The sequence below is a fragment of the Salvelinus fontinalis genome, chromosome 15 (genome assembly GCF_029448725.1).
Source record: "Salvelinus fontinalis isolate EN_2023a chromosome 15, ASM2944872v1, whole genome shotgun sequence".
Classification (NCBI taxonomy): Eukaryota; Metazoa; Chordata; class Actinopteri; order Salmoniformes; family Salmonidae; genus Salvelinus; species Salvelinus fontinalis.
The window spans coordinates 30,672,769-30,688,732 of NC_074679.1; the positions used below are offsets into that span (position 1 = coordinate 30,672,769).

Here is a 15,964-nt window from a genome sequence, read left to right on the forward strand (position 1 = left end):
ACCTAAAAACAGCCACAACCATGGAGAAAATGTAAGTGAAAAACAGTATGTAACAAATGTAATATTGCTTTTCCAAGTACACGATTCGGCAACTTCACTGTGCAAAACTTCTCAATGTTATGGGGGGAGCAATCTGACGCCATTCATTAGTTAGCTAGCTAGATAGCATTAGCTAAAGTTAGGCAACGAACGTGTTAGCAAACTTTGACCCGCCATAAACGTAGCTACTTGGAACTAACTCTAGTAACATTACTGTATAAAAGCGAAGTAAATATCATATTCGAAGTGATTTATATGTCGAAAGGTTAATGATTCAGCCTTGTTAGCTAACTTACTTGCTGTTCACATGCTCTTGCAGATCTCACATATGGATTTGTTAGATACCACTGAGACTGACCAGACGAGACTCAGGTTCATTCGTAGTAATCCACTGAATCGTGCAATGAATGAGGCAGTTCAGATGGTATATAAATCTGCGAAAAGGCGCAAACGCGGTGCATTTTAAATGCTCTTCAACAGCTGAGCTGTGCAGGCTAAAGTTGATGACGTATAGTATTTCATAAAAAGGCAGAACAAGCAATTAAGTGAATCATAATTTACTTTCAGCATTTTTCACATGACAGTCCTATATTTGTTAATGAATCCCTAGGAACAGTTTGAGCAAATAACAGTTAGTTAGGTCTATTTACATGGGCCAAAGAAGGTCAGTTCATAGCTTTTGGGACAACATCTGTGTATTGAGTGGACTGGCACCACTCAGGGAGTCCAACCAATACACTGACTCTCGATGTTGTGTCCCAAAGCTAGTCCGTTCATATAATTTTACATTGGGTAAAAACAGAATCATTGAGGCCACTAGGGGAAAAAAGTCAATTTTAGCAGGGGCAGCGCCAGGGCCAGATTAAGAAAGCATTAAATGGATATATTACATTTACATAAGTATTCAGACCCTTTACTCAGTACTTTGTTGAAGCACCTTTGGCAGCGATTACAGCATCGAGTCTTCATGGGTATGAGGCTACAAGCTTGGCACACCTGTATTTGGGGAGTTTCTCCCATTCTTCTCTGCAGATCCTCAAGCTCTGTCAGGTTGGATGGGGAGCGTCGCTGCACAGCTATTTTCAGGTCTCTCTAGAGATGTTCAATCAGGTTCAAGTCCGGGCTCTGACTGGGCCACTCAAGGACATTCAGAGACTTGTCCCGAAGCCACTCCTGCGTTGTCTTGGCAGTGTGCTTAGGGTCGTTGTCCTGTTGGAAGGTGAACCTTCGCCCCAGTCTGAGGTCCTGAGCCCTCTGGAGCAGGTTTTCATCAAGGATCTCTGTACTTTGCTCCGTTCATCTTTTCCTCAAACCTGACTAGTCTCCCAGTCCCTGCATCTGAAAAACATCCCCACAGCATGATGCTGCTACCATCATGCTTCACCATAGGGATGGTGCCAGGTTTCCTCCAGACGTGACGCTTGGCATTCAGGCCAAAGAGTTCAATCTTGGTTTCATCAGACCAGAGAATCTTGTTTCTCATGGTCTGAGAGTCTTTAGGTACCTTTTGGAAAACTCCAAGCAGGCTGTCATGTGCCTTTTACTGTGGAGTGGCTTCTGTCTGGCCACTCTACCATAAAAGCCTGATTGGTGGAGTGCTGCAGAGATGGTTGTCCTTCTGGAAGATTCTCGAAGGTCAGAGTGACCATCAGGTTCTTGATCACCTCCCTGACCAAGGCCTTTCTCCCCTGATTGCTCAGTTTGGCCGGGCAACTAGCACAAGAAAGTGTCTTGGTGGTTCCAAACTTCTTCCATTTAAGAATGATGGAGGCCACTGTGTTCTTGGGGACCTTCAATGCTGCAGAAATGTTTTGGTACCCTTACCTAGATCTGTGCCTCAACACAATCCGGTCTTGGCCCTCTACAGACAATTCCTTCAACCTCCTCATGGCTTGGTTTTTGCTCTGACATGTACTGTCAACTGTGGGACATTATATAGACAGGTGTGTGCCTTGCCAAATCATGTCAAATCAATTGAATTTACCACAGGTGGACTCCAATCAAGTTGTAGAAACATCTCAAGGATGATCAATGGAAACAGGATGCACCTGAGCTCAATTTCAAGTCTCATAACAAAGGGTCTGAATACTTATGTAAATAAGGTATCTGTTTTTTTGTTTCAATACATTTAAAAAAAATCTAAAAGCTTGTTTTCGCTGTGTCATTATGGGGTATTGTGTGTAGATTGCTGAGTATTGAAACATTTAAAATCTATTTTAGATTAAGACTGTAACGTAACAAAATGTGGGAAAAGTCAAGGGTTCTAAATACTTTCCGAATGCACTGTATATTATTATGCAGTAAAAAATATATTTTTTAAATAATCAGTTACCCAATCAAGGCAGGGCCAGTTACCCAATCATGGCAGGCCTCCTCCCCCTCATCTGAAGATTAGCAGAGCGGCAGCAGCAGGCTATCTAAACATTGTGAGCGGGCTCCTGAATCTTCCTGTGGTTGGCGGTTGCTATAAAAATATATATATATATTACATATAATATATACTGAATATATATACACATATATATATATATATACACATATATACACATATATGTACACACATATATACACACACATATATATATATTACATATAATATATATATATTACATGTAATATATACTGTATATATAATATATATATACACATATATATACACACACACATATTATATATTACATATAATATATACTGTATATATAATAGATATACATATATATACACATATATATATTTATATTACATATAATATATATATATTACATATAATATTATATTACATATAATATATATACATACACATATATACACATATATATGTACACACACACATATATATATTACATATAATATATACTGTATATATCAAATATATATACACATACATATATACACATATATATATATATATACATACACATATATATATATTACATATAATATATACTGTATATATAATATATATATATACACACACACATATATATATATGTGTATATATAATATATATATATATATATATATATGTGTATATATAATATATATATATATATATATATATATGTGTGTATATATATATATTATATATACAGTATATATTATATGTAATATATATATATATGTGTATGTATATATATATATGTGTATATACAGTATATATTATATGTAATGGGTGGGGATTCATATGGGTTGTAACCTCAATGGCACTGCCCATGCTGTCACAGACACTATAATGGCATAGATATAAAGATAAGCCCTCTATTTTTTTAAATCACATTTTTAACATTGTTATATTATATGTATAACCGTTAAAGGTCCAATGCAGCCATTTTTATCTCAATATTAAATCATTTCTGGATAACAATTAAGTATTTTACTGTGATTGTTTTCAACTAAAATGGTCTAAAAGAAGAAGAAAAAATTGCTTCTTAGCAAAGAGCAATTTCTCAAGCAAGAATTTCACTAGGACTGTCTGGGAGTGGTCTAAGTGGGGAGGGGCTAGCTATTGGCAGAGAGGTTTGGAACTCTCTTTCTTATTGGCCTGGTGATGTCATCTCACCAAAAACAGGCTGAAATTTCAGGTGGTCTTTTCAAACAGCTCTTACACTAAAAGGGCATTATCATCATTTTCACACTTTCACATTATCCCAACCTCATAGTATGGAAATATATATTTAAACAGGAAATCACACTTTTGACTGCACTGGGCCTTTAAACCTCTTAGATGTAAAGTCCCCTGTTTTGGGGACCTGCGTGGTCCTGGTACCGGTTCCGACTGACATTTTCCGCTTATAAATCATTATGTGGACACCATAGATTGAGCAGTAGCCCTGATTCCCATGGACACATGTCTCTTCTGCCTGTATGAAGCAAGATGTGAAATCTGACACCACTTGAAGCTGGGATGTCCCTCCTACAATTTAATTCACTCTTCCGACTGTCCATCAACTCCTGGCTGAACCCTAGGTCACAGCCACTAACAATGCATATGTCTGGAATCCTTACACCGTAAAGAGATGTTCACAGCGATGGGGGCAGACGTTTTGATCAAAAGAGACCTTCAGAAGATATGCACATTTTCTCTAACAGTAAATAGACAAATGTATTTTACAGTTATAAGGAAGGTTAAATCTTATAGTTAGTCATTTTAGAAATTGATTATACTATATTTAGACAAAATATAATTCATTTAAATTATTATTCATACAGTTTTGTTGAATAGTAAATACATCATATAAAATATTTCATATTTTTATCATATTTGTACTTTGTACCTGAGTTTGTGTCCTCAAAAGTGACTACACCTCAGCAATGTATATATATATTTTTTTTAACCTTTCTTGGAGTATGCAAATTACTTTTTGGGATTAAGTAGATTACATTTTCGATTACATGTAGTTACATATAGAAGGTTTCAACAGAAAAGTGTGAAGGCGAAGGTAAGGGAACATCTAAAAACTGCAATCCGGTATAGTACCAGTAGGTATTAGATGGAGCTTCCTGGCCCCACCCACCTGTGGGTAAAACAATCTGTGGTTACTTGGCTCACAGCAAAACTTTCAAATGCAGTTTTCTTTTTGTTTGCTTGTTTTAATCAATTACAAACTACATTCAAGAAAAGTACATGTCTAAATATGACTTTTCAACATTGCTTGCTCCCTAGAATTCTCACTACTTAGAAAAACGTTATATTGTAGGGCTTCTCTCATGCCCTTTTCTTGACAATGCTAGCAGCCATGTGAGTAAGTGCTAGCTAGTTACCAACCTGACTATAAAGCTACAAGTAGTGAGGAGTTACAAACGGACTAAACTAAACAAGTTAAATGTCTTACCTGTGATTCAACGTTTTCAACATGCATAGCTAGCTATGTGTAGCCTACTTGGACACCTGATCCCAACATTTCCCAGTCCTCCACACAGAATAGCCTGTACATTGAATAACACAGCAGCATTTCGGAATGTTTTGTTATTTATGTATAACTGTAAATAGACTAAGAAATTGCCTATTTTAAATTGGGGGTCAATTGGAAAGAACGTTTGTTTTGTTGGCGCAGTCGAGGGGAATTCCTTATTTTTACTTCAACGTCAACTCGGAGTATAGCCTAGTGTTCGACCAATAGAATGAATGGAATACAAACACTGACCAATGAGAGCCGAGTTAGCCTACTATAAAGCACCATCTCCAAGACCATTTTCTTCTACTAGAGAACCAAATAACGTTGGTGATTGCGTGTCACGGTCTGAAAAATAGGGATCTTTGTGTCTTCCCATAGTAGTAGTAGTGACCAGCCTCGGCAGCAGGTAGGACCCCTATTTCTACTCACTCGAGGATGATCAGAATGGCATCAGTCGTTTTAACCCCAAATTAGCACATTAGTGACTCATTAGGAAATACTTTTAAACATTTTTAGCAGAGGCTAGATTTAAAAGGATATCCATTCATATATTTTACATATTTCGGGGAAATATCGATAATAGACAACGCAAAAAAGTTATATGTAGCCGTGATCGAGCAGGAGACCTCGTTATGTTGATTATCTTGCTCTAGTCTAGTGTGCCGCACCTGTTACTATCTCACATAGCCTACCCTACTTTATTGTTCTGCGCGACTTGGATTTAACAAGCAAAATACCACTCTAGACTAGAACTCTATGAAATAGTTACTTGGATTGGAATGACACTGCTGCGCAATCTTTAGCATTTGACTTGCATTCCATTACTCCGCCTCTAGAGTAAAGGGATCTTTTTTATTTTATCAACTTTCTGTCGACATTTTCCTCTAGCCTATATAATCGTCTGACTGTCGTTCAGTGCATTCGCTTACTGCACAATGCGCATATTGATCCATGCAGTCACATAATAAAAACCAAGTATTTGACAGTTATGTTGTACTATTTTCAAGCTCACATTCACCAGTTTTTCCTCCACTCCGTGTTGCGTCCAGGGATCAGCCATGCCTTTCGGAAACACCCACAACGTGCTAAAGCTGAAGTACGCTTCTAGTGAGGAGTACCCAGATCTCAGCCAGCACAATAATCATATGGCCAAGATCTTGACTCCTGCCATCTACGAGCGTCTAAGGAGCAAACAAACGCCCAGTGGATTTACATTGGATGATGTCATTCAAACCGGGATTGATAACCCAGGTAAAGACCCATGCAGCGTTCAACCATTAAGCCATGTGTTCTGCCTCTTAAAAGTGCGTTTAGTGAGGGCGCCCAGTACAGAGATGTTCAGAAGGTTTTGAGGTAGAGGTCAAGTCCCTTTTGGCAATGGCTTTCTGCCTGCTGTGGGTTAGGTCTATAAACCCTGTAAATGATTTGAAGTAAATTATTTCCTACATACATTTTTGTGAACAATTTCATACATTTAAACTTAGTTGCCAAACACTGTCATAATTATATAATTTACAGCATATTATTTAAATGACATGATTTCACATACTATGATACACGCTAGTTCACTTTTGCTTGTTTTAACAAGCTTTACTTAAGCTTAACGTTTGCTTGTTCCTATCGTTTATCTATCAACATAGCAATATCATACACAATGTCCGCTCAATCAAAAGGACAAAGTGCAAATATGAGTACTATCCTCCCATTGAAATATATATGTCCTTGTCTGCATATTTTTTTGCGGAACGCAGACGTTCTAGGACACTTGTCAGCCCTCTGTATCAAACTACTTTCTGTTACAATGCCGCCTGTTCCATGTTATCTGACAGAATGCACAACAAACTTATCCCAGGACTGACTTGCATTGTTCACGAGTCGCTCATCTAGAGGTCAAGTCTCGAGTCAATTGATCATGAGTCTAAGTCAAGTCGCAAGTCATTTTCTTTGCAACTCTAGTCTGACTCAGACTCGAGTTTCCATCTCTGATCCAGTATCACATTTAGGGAGTCGCTCATACCCTTTTGTTCTGCACAGTGACCTTGTTGATGGATTATATAACTCTATACGAGTCTGTAATCAATAGGGAGAAGGATGCATGTATTCCATTGGCCTGCATCCATACCAAATGCCCAAAGCACAATGGTTCAATGATTAGTTTCAGATAGCCTTTCAAATTCTGCTGGGAATAATGCTTGTTGGTCTAGCATACCATAAGAACATATCAATACGGAAACCATCATAGATTGTCACTGCAATAAGTGACAATCTGGTGACTCCATATGAACTGAAATGGTATAGCCCAACCCTCTTTGAGGGGAGCTGAGGCGCTGAGTAGATAGTCCAAATGCATTTAAGCATAGCAGGTGGCTTACCCTGTAGAATGTGTTTGTTATTGTTCAGCAATGATAAAATGGCTAAACTGACCATCAAGAGGCTGTCACCTGAGGAGGAGTTCCCTGACCTAAGCCAGCACAACAACCACATGGCCAAGGTCTTAACCCAGGACATGTACACCAAACTCCGAGACCGTGCCACCCCCAACGGCTTCACCATAGATGGTGTCATTCAGACGGGGATTGATAATCCTGGTAAAACGAACCCATCCTGAGTCTGTCGACTCCACCTTTGGAGTCTGATGAAATGCTAACTATTATTTGAGGTTAATGTTTGTCATGCTCTACAATTTGTCTCCTAATTGACTCTCCTATTTGTTTGTTTTTACGCCAGGCCATCCCTTCATCATGACTGTGGGATGTGTGGCTGGAGATGAGGAGACATACGAGGTCTTCAAGGAGCTGCTGGATCCCATCATTGAGGACAGACATGGAGGATACAAGCCTACAGACAAGCACAAGACTGACCTCAACCCAGACAACCTGAAGGTACTGCCCTCTAAATGGGTACCTGGTTGACTGTGGTCTAAGGCAAATGTTCAACTGTGTACCCTGCAGGAAAGTAGACCAGTGTTGTCAAGTTACAGGTAACTCTAGGGTAATTTTGTTTTTATTTTTTTATTTACAGGGTGGAGATGACCTGGACCCCAACTATGTCATTAGCTCCCGTGTCCGAACAGGCAGGAGCATCCGTGGGTTCTGCCTGCCCCCACACTGCAGCCGTGGAGAGCGAAGGGGTGTTGAGAAAATGTCAGTCGAAGGTACTTAACCCACCCTAAAAAATGTATCAAGATGGACTGAACATATTTTCTAAATGTTTTTACCCAATAAATTGCAAAGATGGGAAGTGTAGAAATGTCTTGAGGGGTTGGGATGGTGTGTTTAATGCATGGTAGAATTGTAGACAGATGAACTAGAATGGTGTTTGAACTGTGGGGTGGAGCGGTGCAGAGATTTGCAATCCAGTACTGCAGTAGGGTCTGGGGCTCTGAGTGGATGCCAGCCTAGAATGATGCCAGTTCCCTCTTGCAACATTACTGTGTGGAGGGTCCCCTCTAGTGGTGAACTGTGAATTTATTTGTCTGTTACTGACAAAGGACCAAGGGTATTCATAGACCAGGAGTATTTATTTAAAAAAAACATATTTGTACACTTATCTATTTTTCCCCGGAGGTAGTGTAGGGGATCTGTGAATAAAAAAATACATTTAAATATTTTTAAGTGGGAAAATGTTTTCAATGTTTTTATGAATTTTACTAGCAACAAGACTAGACATTTTGAATTACATAACTACAATGGAAAAGAGGTGAATAATCATCTTTCTAATGCCAACTTTATTTCTCAACTCCTAATATTGTGCAAATTGCATTCAATGGAGTATCTGACATAGGCTTTGACTGGTAATCACAGGTGCTTTTTTTTCATGGCAAGTGATACTGGCTGCTGGTAAGCTTTCTTGACTTGGACATACATTTTTGCACATGGCAAACCTTTGTTTAAACAGTTGCTAATAGTGACTGTTTGATGTAGAGCTGGCACAATTATTGTATAGTCTTAATATATACATTTTAGGAGAAGGGGGGGGGGGGGGTCAACTTTATATTGAAGTGTGGATATATAGTTTAACTAATTCATTTCCAAAAGTTCTAATTTGTCAAACATTTTGTTTTTGAGAAAGGAGTGTCACCAAAGCTGTGTTGTATGAATTGGGTAGGCCTATGTTGTATTTGAAAGGGGGATACCTAGGCAGTTGTACAACTGAATTGTGTCTTCTGCATTTAGGTATGGCTAAATGATGCATACAAGCTCAAAACACTTCAACAATTATTACAATATCTAAGGTCATTTGCACGACAATTAATCGTTACCCAAAATGTCAGAGTTGTCACAGCCCTAGTTGGAGTGATGTTAGTAATGCTAATGTTAGTTGACACTACTTCCAATTATAATGTGGGGATGTCACAATAATGAAACACTATCTACCAAACCTATTCATTTTAAAATGTTGATTATACTTGTCCTTTCCATTATTATTCACCGGATGACAAGGTGTGGGGGGGAACACATTTTGCTAACATTATCTGGGTCCCTGGGCAAGGAAATGTTGAAGACCCCTGCTTTAGACTGGAGATCACTGTCTGGACATATTTATATACATTGAATTGATCCTTTCTTGAGGTAATTTCTGGTTGTAACACAACCACATTGAAAGCCATGTAATGAAGACTGCACATTCAGTCATCCAGTAAGCTCGTACAGAGCCAATGTATCTGACATCTGATTTTGTTCCTCTGCAGCTCTGGACTCCCTGTCCGGTGACCTGAAGGGGAAGTACTATGCCCTGAAGAACATGACAGATGCTGAGCAGCAGCAGCTAATTGATGACCACTTCCTGTTTGACAAGCCTGTGTCTCCTCTGCTGCTGGCCTCTGGCATGGCCCGGGACTGGCCTGATGGCAGGGGTATCTGGTGAGAGGACAGGGTTTTTCATTCCCGCACTTCTAGGTTTCCTCAAAGGTATTAGAATTTGGTTTTGTTCTAACTCACCAGTCATTCTTACTTTCTCACTTCTCAACCTTACTTTATTCAAGTAAATGACTGCGGGAAGGGATAGGAAATTCTCAGATACCCTCTAACTAGATGTACTTTAATCTCTGCTAAGTCAGAGGGTAAATGTTCATAATAGTTTATACGCTGGTGGTGGCATAAGCCATTGTCATTGACCTTGTAAGAGGACCATATAACATCTATTTATTCTAATCTGTCAAGGCACAATGATACCAAGACCTTTCTGGTCTGGGTCAATGAGGAGGACCACCTGCGTGTCATCTCCATGCAGAAGGGTGGCAACATGAAGGAAGTGTTCAACCGTTTCTGCACTGGCCTCACAAAGGTGAGAGAATATCTGAAGAATACATTCAAAGAATTTAAATAAGGATAATTTGCTGTTGCCTTATTAAAAATGCTCAGTGTAAAAACATGTGGGCAATGATCAATCGATAGTGTTTGTATTCCTTTCCTTGTTAAAATTTGACACAATCTCTTTTCCTCAGATTGAAACCCTGTTCAAAGATAAGGGCACTTCATTCATGTGGAATGAGCACTTGGGCTACGTTCTCACCTGCCCATCCAACCTGGGCACAGGGCTACGTGCTGGAGTCCACGTCAAGATCCCCAACATGAGCAAGCATGCCAAATTTGAGGAAGTGCTCAAGAGGCTAAGGCTCCAGAAACGTGGAACCGGTAAAACATTTATCCGTCACAGAACCAGATATCTACTTTTGTTTGCTCGCTATTGCTCAGGGTAACTTACAAGCACATTAATGCGGTAGAATGACTAACACTGGCAATAGTTCTAGCATTAAAGCTGGAATTTCTCTGAAAGGAGTATTGTAGCTGTTAAGTCCATCTTCTGACGTTGTCTATATTCCAGGTGGGGTGGACACCGCAGCTGTGGGTGGCACCTTCGACATCTCCAACGCAGACCGCCTGGGCTTCTCTGAGGTGGAGCTGGTGCAAATGGTTGTGGACGGTGTCAAGCTGCTGGTTGAAATGGAGAAGAAGCTGGAGAAGGGCCAGTCTATTGATGACCTCATGCCTGCCCAGAAGTGAAACTCTTGATTGTCTCCCCCTTGTCATATGAATGAATGTGACGTTATCCTGGAATGCACTCTGTAATAAACAGCACTTACTCACTCATACAAGACACTCACATTGAAAGAGGACATCTGAAAATAAAAACTGTTTCTTCCATGTTTGATTCTAATTCTTTCCCCATTTGTGATGTTGCACATCCTCATTTAGAACTAAAATATACGGAGTCAAGTTGACATTTTTATTGACACTGGTGTTCTTACCTAATGAGCATTTACATAAATTCCACCTAAATTCAAACAATATATAAAACAAACTGAGTATAACAATGTGTTGCTGTCTTGAAAGTAAGATACAATATTTACACTGAAAACAAGGTTAACTTTAATGAAATAAATAAAGACAGCTTTGTCCATTTTCACAGCATGACCAACTATATTCAATTTGTTATGATGGTCTAACATGACCAGATTATATACTGTAGCTATTAGTAATTCAGTGATTATTGTATAGGAATGCTTTTGGCATTTTATCATTCAATACATACTGTATTTTGTGGAGAAAAAAAATGGAAACTGCTACTTTAATGATTGTACAGCTTAAATACTTTCTAGACATAGTTCTGCCCTTTTTGTTCATAGCTTTAACTCGTCGGCGACTTTGGATGCAATGTTTTTAAAAGTGATGGATGAGCCTGATATCCTCTTGAATCTCACGCCATTGAGGGAGAGGCGGGGCAGCTTGCACACCTCCATCTCCCATTGGACAAGGTTCTCAGCATGTCCATCACCATGGACACAGAGCAGCAGGAAACACTCTTGCTGTTCAAAATCGCAGTTGTTGGCGTTGAGCACCTTGCGTATCTCTTCCATGATGTCGCAAGGCTCCATGGAGCTGGTGGTCCTCATACTCCAAGTGAATCTAAGGGAGCGGGGTTTACTGTCTTTATTTTCCCCTTTCTGATCCCCAGGTACATTGCGACTGATAAGAGGGAGATAAAGAGAAGTTTAATTAACTAAAGCTCTGCGTTTAGTCATTTTCATATGTTTATGGCTCGGTATCATGAATAGACAAAATAATGTAAGGTATTGATCAAAGGGGCAATTAGCAAAGCATACAGTAAACAGATGGTCATGCAGCACACTAGGAGGAGCACAACATTGAACTAAAATAACCACACCATCACATACAGAGACCACTTCCATGGGGAAAAGGTGAGGGAGAAGGACCCTATGGATAGACAGATGGGACTACTGGTTGACTGACAGAATGGAGAACAGAGCTGGGAGTGAAGTGATATCAAGCCTGTCGTCACAGGAATATCAGGTTGCGAGAGCAACATACACCTCACCTTGAGCCCTCAAATCTCCCGTTTCTCTCAAACTCGGTTGAGACTCTGACAGTTGTAGAGGGAGCAGAGCAAGATTGGGAAAAAGAGAAAAAACACAAATGTGGACTTCCAAAGAGAGTATTTTGTCATTTCAAGGATGACAGAACACTGTACTGTGAATATATATTGAGAGATATATAACATACAGTGAGCTCCAAAAGTATTGGGACAGTGACATTGTTTTGGCTCTGTACTCCAGCACTTTGGATTTGAACTGACACAATGACTACTTTAATTTGAAGGTATTTTCATCCATATCAGGTGACCTGTTTAGAAATTACAGCACGTTTTGTACATAGTCCTCCCCACCCCATTATAGGGGACTAAAAGTATTGGAACAAATTCACTTATATGTATATTAAAGTAGTAAATAGTTAAGTAATTGTTCCCAAATTCATAACACACAAAGCTTGACTATAAATTTGTTGGATGCATTTGCTGTTTGTTTTGGTTGTGTTTCAGATGATTTTGTACCCAATAGAAATGAATTGTAAATAATGTATTGTGTGTCATTTTGGAGTCACTTTTATTGTAAATAAGAATATATGTTTTTAAACACTTCTACATTCATGTGGATGCTACCATGAATACAGATAATCCTGCATGAATAATGAGTTAGAAAGTTATAGACTCAAAAAATAATCATACTCCCAAGCATTTTTTGGGGGGGGGGTGATATTTGTGCGTCTAACTTTCGACTCTCATTATTATTCACAATTAATTTAGGATTATCCGTAATCATGGTAGCATCCACATTAATGTAGAAGTGTTTAGAAACAAGAAAGCCACCACCAAATAACTAGAACCTCAATATGGAAGTGTTGACATGAAACCTGTGCAGAATCAATGGAAAAAGAGACTTTGAACTAGTCACACTGATCAGTCTCGCTGGTGTTCAAACTAACAAAAAGTGCTTCAACAGACCACATAGAGCAAGGGGATACAGGAATGGAAATGTGTTGAGTGACGTATGACAGCTTGGATACGTTTGTTGACATGAAGAAATTCACCCAAACAAGACAAAAACAAAACCATACAATGGAACACACACCCACATGTCTAATACACACATTGTGTATTAGGGTCAGTGCATGCAGACTGGGGCTGTTGTGGGAGCTCTCATGCAGTCTATTCTCGAGGTTGACAGACAGCAGGACAGGGGTCCTCTAGACATCCTCTAACATGTCCCATGTTTCTTCCCTCTATGTGACACTGGTTATGTTAAGAGGAGAGGGGGTTGGCTTGAAAGACAATTAGGCAAGCAGTTACAGGGCCATTGTAGGACTGCATACCATGTCCACAGACCCTAATGAGTTTTGTGCTGCAGACATGCAGACTAGCTTTGAAATGAGTCTACAGGAGGGTAGAGAAAGTTTAATTCCTGGAGGGTTTAGTTAGTGGGCAAGATAGAAGCCTCTAGCCAGGGGGATGAGGGACAAGAGAAGTACTGAGACTGGATCTGGGGCTGGGAGTGTCACATACACATTCTAGAGAGAAGGGAATGTGACCATGTAACCATGTTGTATACGAGTTTGTATGTCAGAGTTGTGTGTGGAGAGAACAGAGTTGAGCCTAACTCTTATGGGGACATAAGGGTTGAAATGATCCCTTACTTTAGGTCTCCATCTGCGACTTCCTATAACTTTCTAAATCTTACGCTCTTGAAAGCGTGTATTTTTTTACGGATACATGAAAAGAGAGTAAGAAAAAATGACATGATCACAGGCCGATAATGCCAGGATGAAAAGGAGGAAGAGGAAGGTGGAGAAGAGGAGAGATGAGTGGACAGAAGACTTACTAAGAGTCTTTGCTCCCTGGGAAGAAGGGATGGCAGGCCCTGATTTGGCCGTCTGCCGTTTGGCCGGGTCAATACTGACCCTGAGGGGAGGAAGAGCAGTGAAAGGTCCAAGGTTAAAGGGCACAGAAAGGTCAGGGAGACATTGGCACACAGCAATACAAAAGTGAGGAGGAGAAGTGTGAAGGGAGGGCAAAGCGCATTGCCTACTACTGAGACAAGAGACTCCCTGCTAAGACTTCCTTCCTTATACTTCAACCAATCGTTTCTAAGATGCTGTTACTCTGTGCAGAAATCAGAATCACTCGACAGAGAAATGAAATGAGTGACAAGGACATGGTGAAGGAAGAAGGATGGAAGGGTTGCAAATGTGATGGAACTTCCTGAGATGTAGAACTCCTGGTCGCCACTAGATCTCAGTGTGCCACTAAAGGCCTTTTCACTGCATTGTTCTTAGCCCCGGGCTATCTTAGCCCCAGACTAAGACTGGCCCTGGGCTATCTTATCCTGTGATCACACAAGCATTTGTTCACTCAGGGCTATTGGGCTAAGCTTCAACCCTGGGCTAAGGATTCACACTTGTATTCCAAAGCCCTGGGCTAAAGGGGTCTACACAGAATATGCTAACGAAGCCGACGGAGCGTAGCGCAGTGTTGAAATGTTGTTTGGCATCACAAAAGGGTTCGTAGTTGTGTGCTCGGATATTCGATGTACTCCTGTGCCACATGAAAATTGTAACACGCTGTATCATTCCTTCCGTAGCCGTGGGTGCAGTGCTGTGTGAAGTGCTTGACTTCGAATGAAATAGGTGCCGGTACTCATTTTGGGTACCAGTACGGTTTATATTTAGGTGCAGGAGCTCCACAATACTTTTGAGCTAATATTTTATAAGAGGAACAGGAGCTCAAGCAGTAGAACATTTTAGGTGCCGGTACTCAGCTCCAGTGAGCTCCTGCACAAGTCAAGCACTGGTTGTGTAGGTAATGAAGCTTGCTTGGTTCCTTGATCTATAGCCTTTAGGTCCCTCAAACTAAATTCGACCTCGAAGCCAGTTCCATTGCATTTTTTCATTGTTCCCCTCTAACCAGGGACTGATTTAGACCTGTTACACCAGATGTGTGCAATTAATTATCAGGTAGAACAGAAAACCAGCAAGCTCCGCACCTCGTAGGGTAGGAGTTGAGTACTCTTGCTATAGGCTATGCATCAAAGTAGCCTATATTACATTGATAAGATAATAATAATAATAATAATAATAATAATAATAATAATAATAATAATAATAATCTCAGTGACTGTAAAAAAAAAAACATTGTAGCCTTTTTAGAATCCCCCCCAAAATAAATGTTGTTTAGATGTAATAACTAGGGACTCCAGACTACTGGTAAAAAAACAGGGGTGTAAAGTACTTAAGTAAAAATACTTTCAAATACTACTTAAGTAGTATTTTGGGGTATGTGTACTTTAATATTTATATGTTTGACTACTTTTACTTCACTACATTCCTAAAGAAAATGTACTTTTTACTCCATATATTTTCCCTGACACCCAAAAGTACTTACATTTTGAATGCTTAGCAGGACAGGAAATGTGTCCAACTCACACATGCTTCGTTTGTAAATTATATCTGAGTGTTGGAGTGTGCCCCTGGCTATCCGTAAATTAAAAAAAACAAGAAAATGGTGCTGTCTGGTTTGCTTAATATAAGGAATTTGATATGATTTAGACTTTTATTTTTGATACTTAAGTATATTTTAGCAATTACATTTACTTTTGATAGTTAAGTATATTTAAAACCAAATAGTTTTAGACTTTTACTCAAGTAGTATTTTACTGGGTGACTTTCACTTGAGTCATT

At 39.5% G+C, this 15,964-nt stretch overlaps 2 protein-coding genes across 16 annotated transcripts in view; one reads left to right on the top strand and one right to left on the bottom strand.

The window, feature by feature from the left end:
- Window positions 1-5: 5 nt before the first annotated feature.
- Window positions 6-11,080, top strand: ckba (creatine kinase, brain a). 3 transcript variants are annotated; one of them, XM_055863365.1, is made up of 8 exons: window positions 6-31; window positions 7,335-7,522; window positions 7,662-7,816; window positions 7,956-8,088; window positions 9,625-9,796; window positions 10,097-10,220; window positions 10,381-10,570; window positions 10,761-11,080. In XM_055863365.1, exons 1-8 carry the CDS (start codon window positions 21-23, stop codon window positions 10,937-10,939), a joined length of 1,152 nt encoding a protein of 383 aa, XP_055719340.1. In that variant the 5' UTR covers window positions 6-20; the 3' UTR covers window positions 10,940-11,080. The 3 variants fall into 3 exon arrangements, with proteins under 3 accessions (XP_055719340.1, XP_055719338.1, XP_055719339.1); XM_055863363.1 differs by lacking the exons at window positions 6-31; window positions 7,335-7,522 and adding exons at window positions 5,231-5,340; window positions 5,984-6,185; XM_055863364.1 differs by lacking the exon at window positions 6-31 and having other exon boundaries at window positions 6,235-7,522.
- Window positions 11,081-11,148: 68 nt separating this feature from the next.
- The window catches only part of mark3a (MAP/microtubule affinity-regulating kinase 3a), a 35,568-nt gene continuing 30,752 nt past the window's right edge, over window positions 11,149-15,964 (bottom strand). For 7 of the 13 annotated variants that reach the window (XM_055863354.1, XM_055863355.1, XM_055863352.1 and 4 more), the window contains 2 exons: window positions 12,273-12,317; window positions 11,149-11,902 (listed from right to left, as the gene is read on the bottom strand). In XM_055863354.1, coding sequence (XP_055719329.1) covers window positions 11,557-11,902; window positions 12,273-12,317 — 391 coding nt within the window. In that variant the 3' untranslated portion in view covers window positions 11,149-11,556. Of the gene's footprint in view, window positions 11,903-12,272; window positions 12,318-14,109; window positions 14,190-15,964 lie in introns of all 13 variants that reach the window. The other 6 variants (XM_055863360.1, XM_055863362.1, XM_055863353.1 and 3 more) reach the window with 2 other exon arrangements.

Coding starts and splice junctions, on each gene's coding strand:
- ckba (XM_055863364.1), top strand. CDS start 7,279: ATGCATTTAAGCATAGCAGGTGGCTTACCCTGTAGAATGTGTTTGTTA. Junction 10,221..10,380: donor TCTGCACTGGCCTCACAAAG/GTGAGAGAATAT, acceptor TCTTTTCCTCAG/ATTGAAACCCTGTTCAAAGA. Junction 10,571..10,760: donor GCTCCAGAAACGTGGAACCG/GTAAAACATTTA, acceptor TCTATATTCCAG/GTGGGGTGGACACCGCAGCT.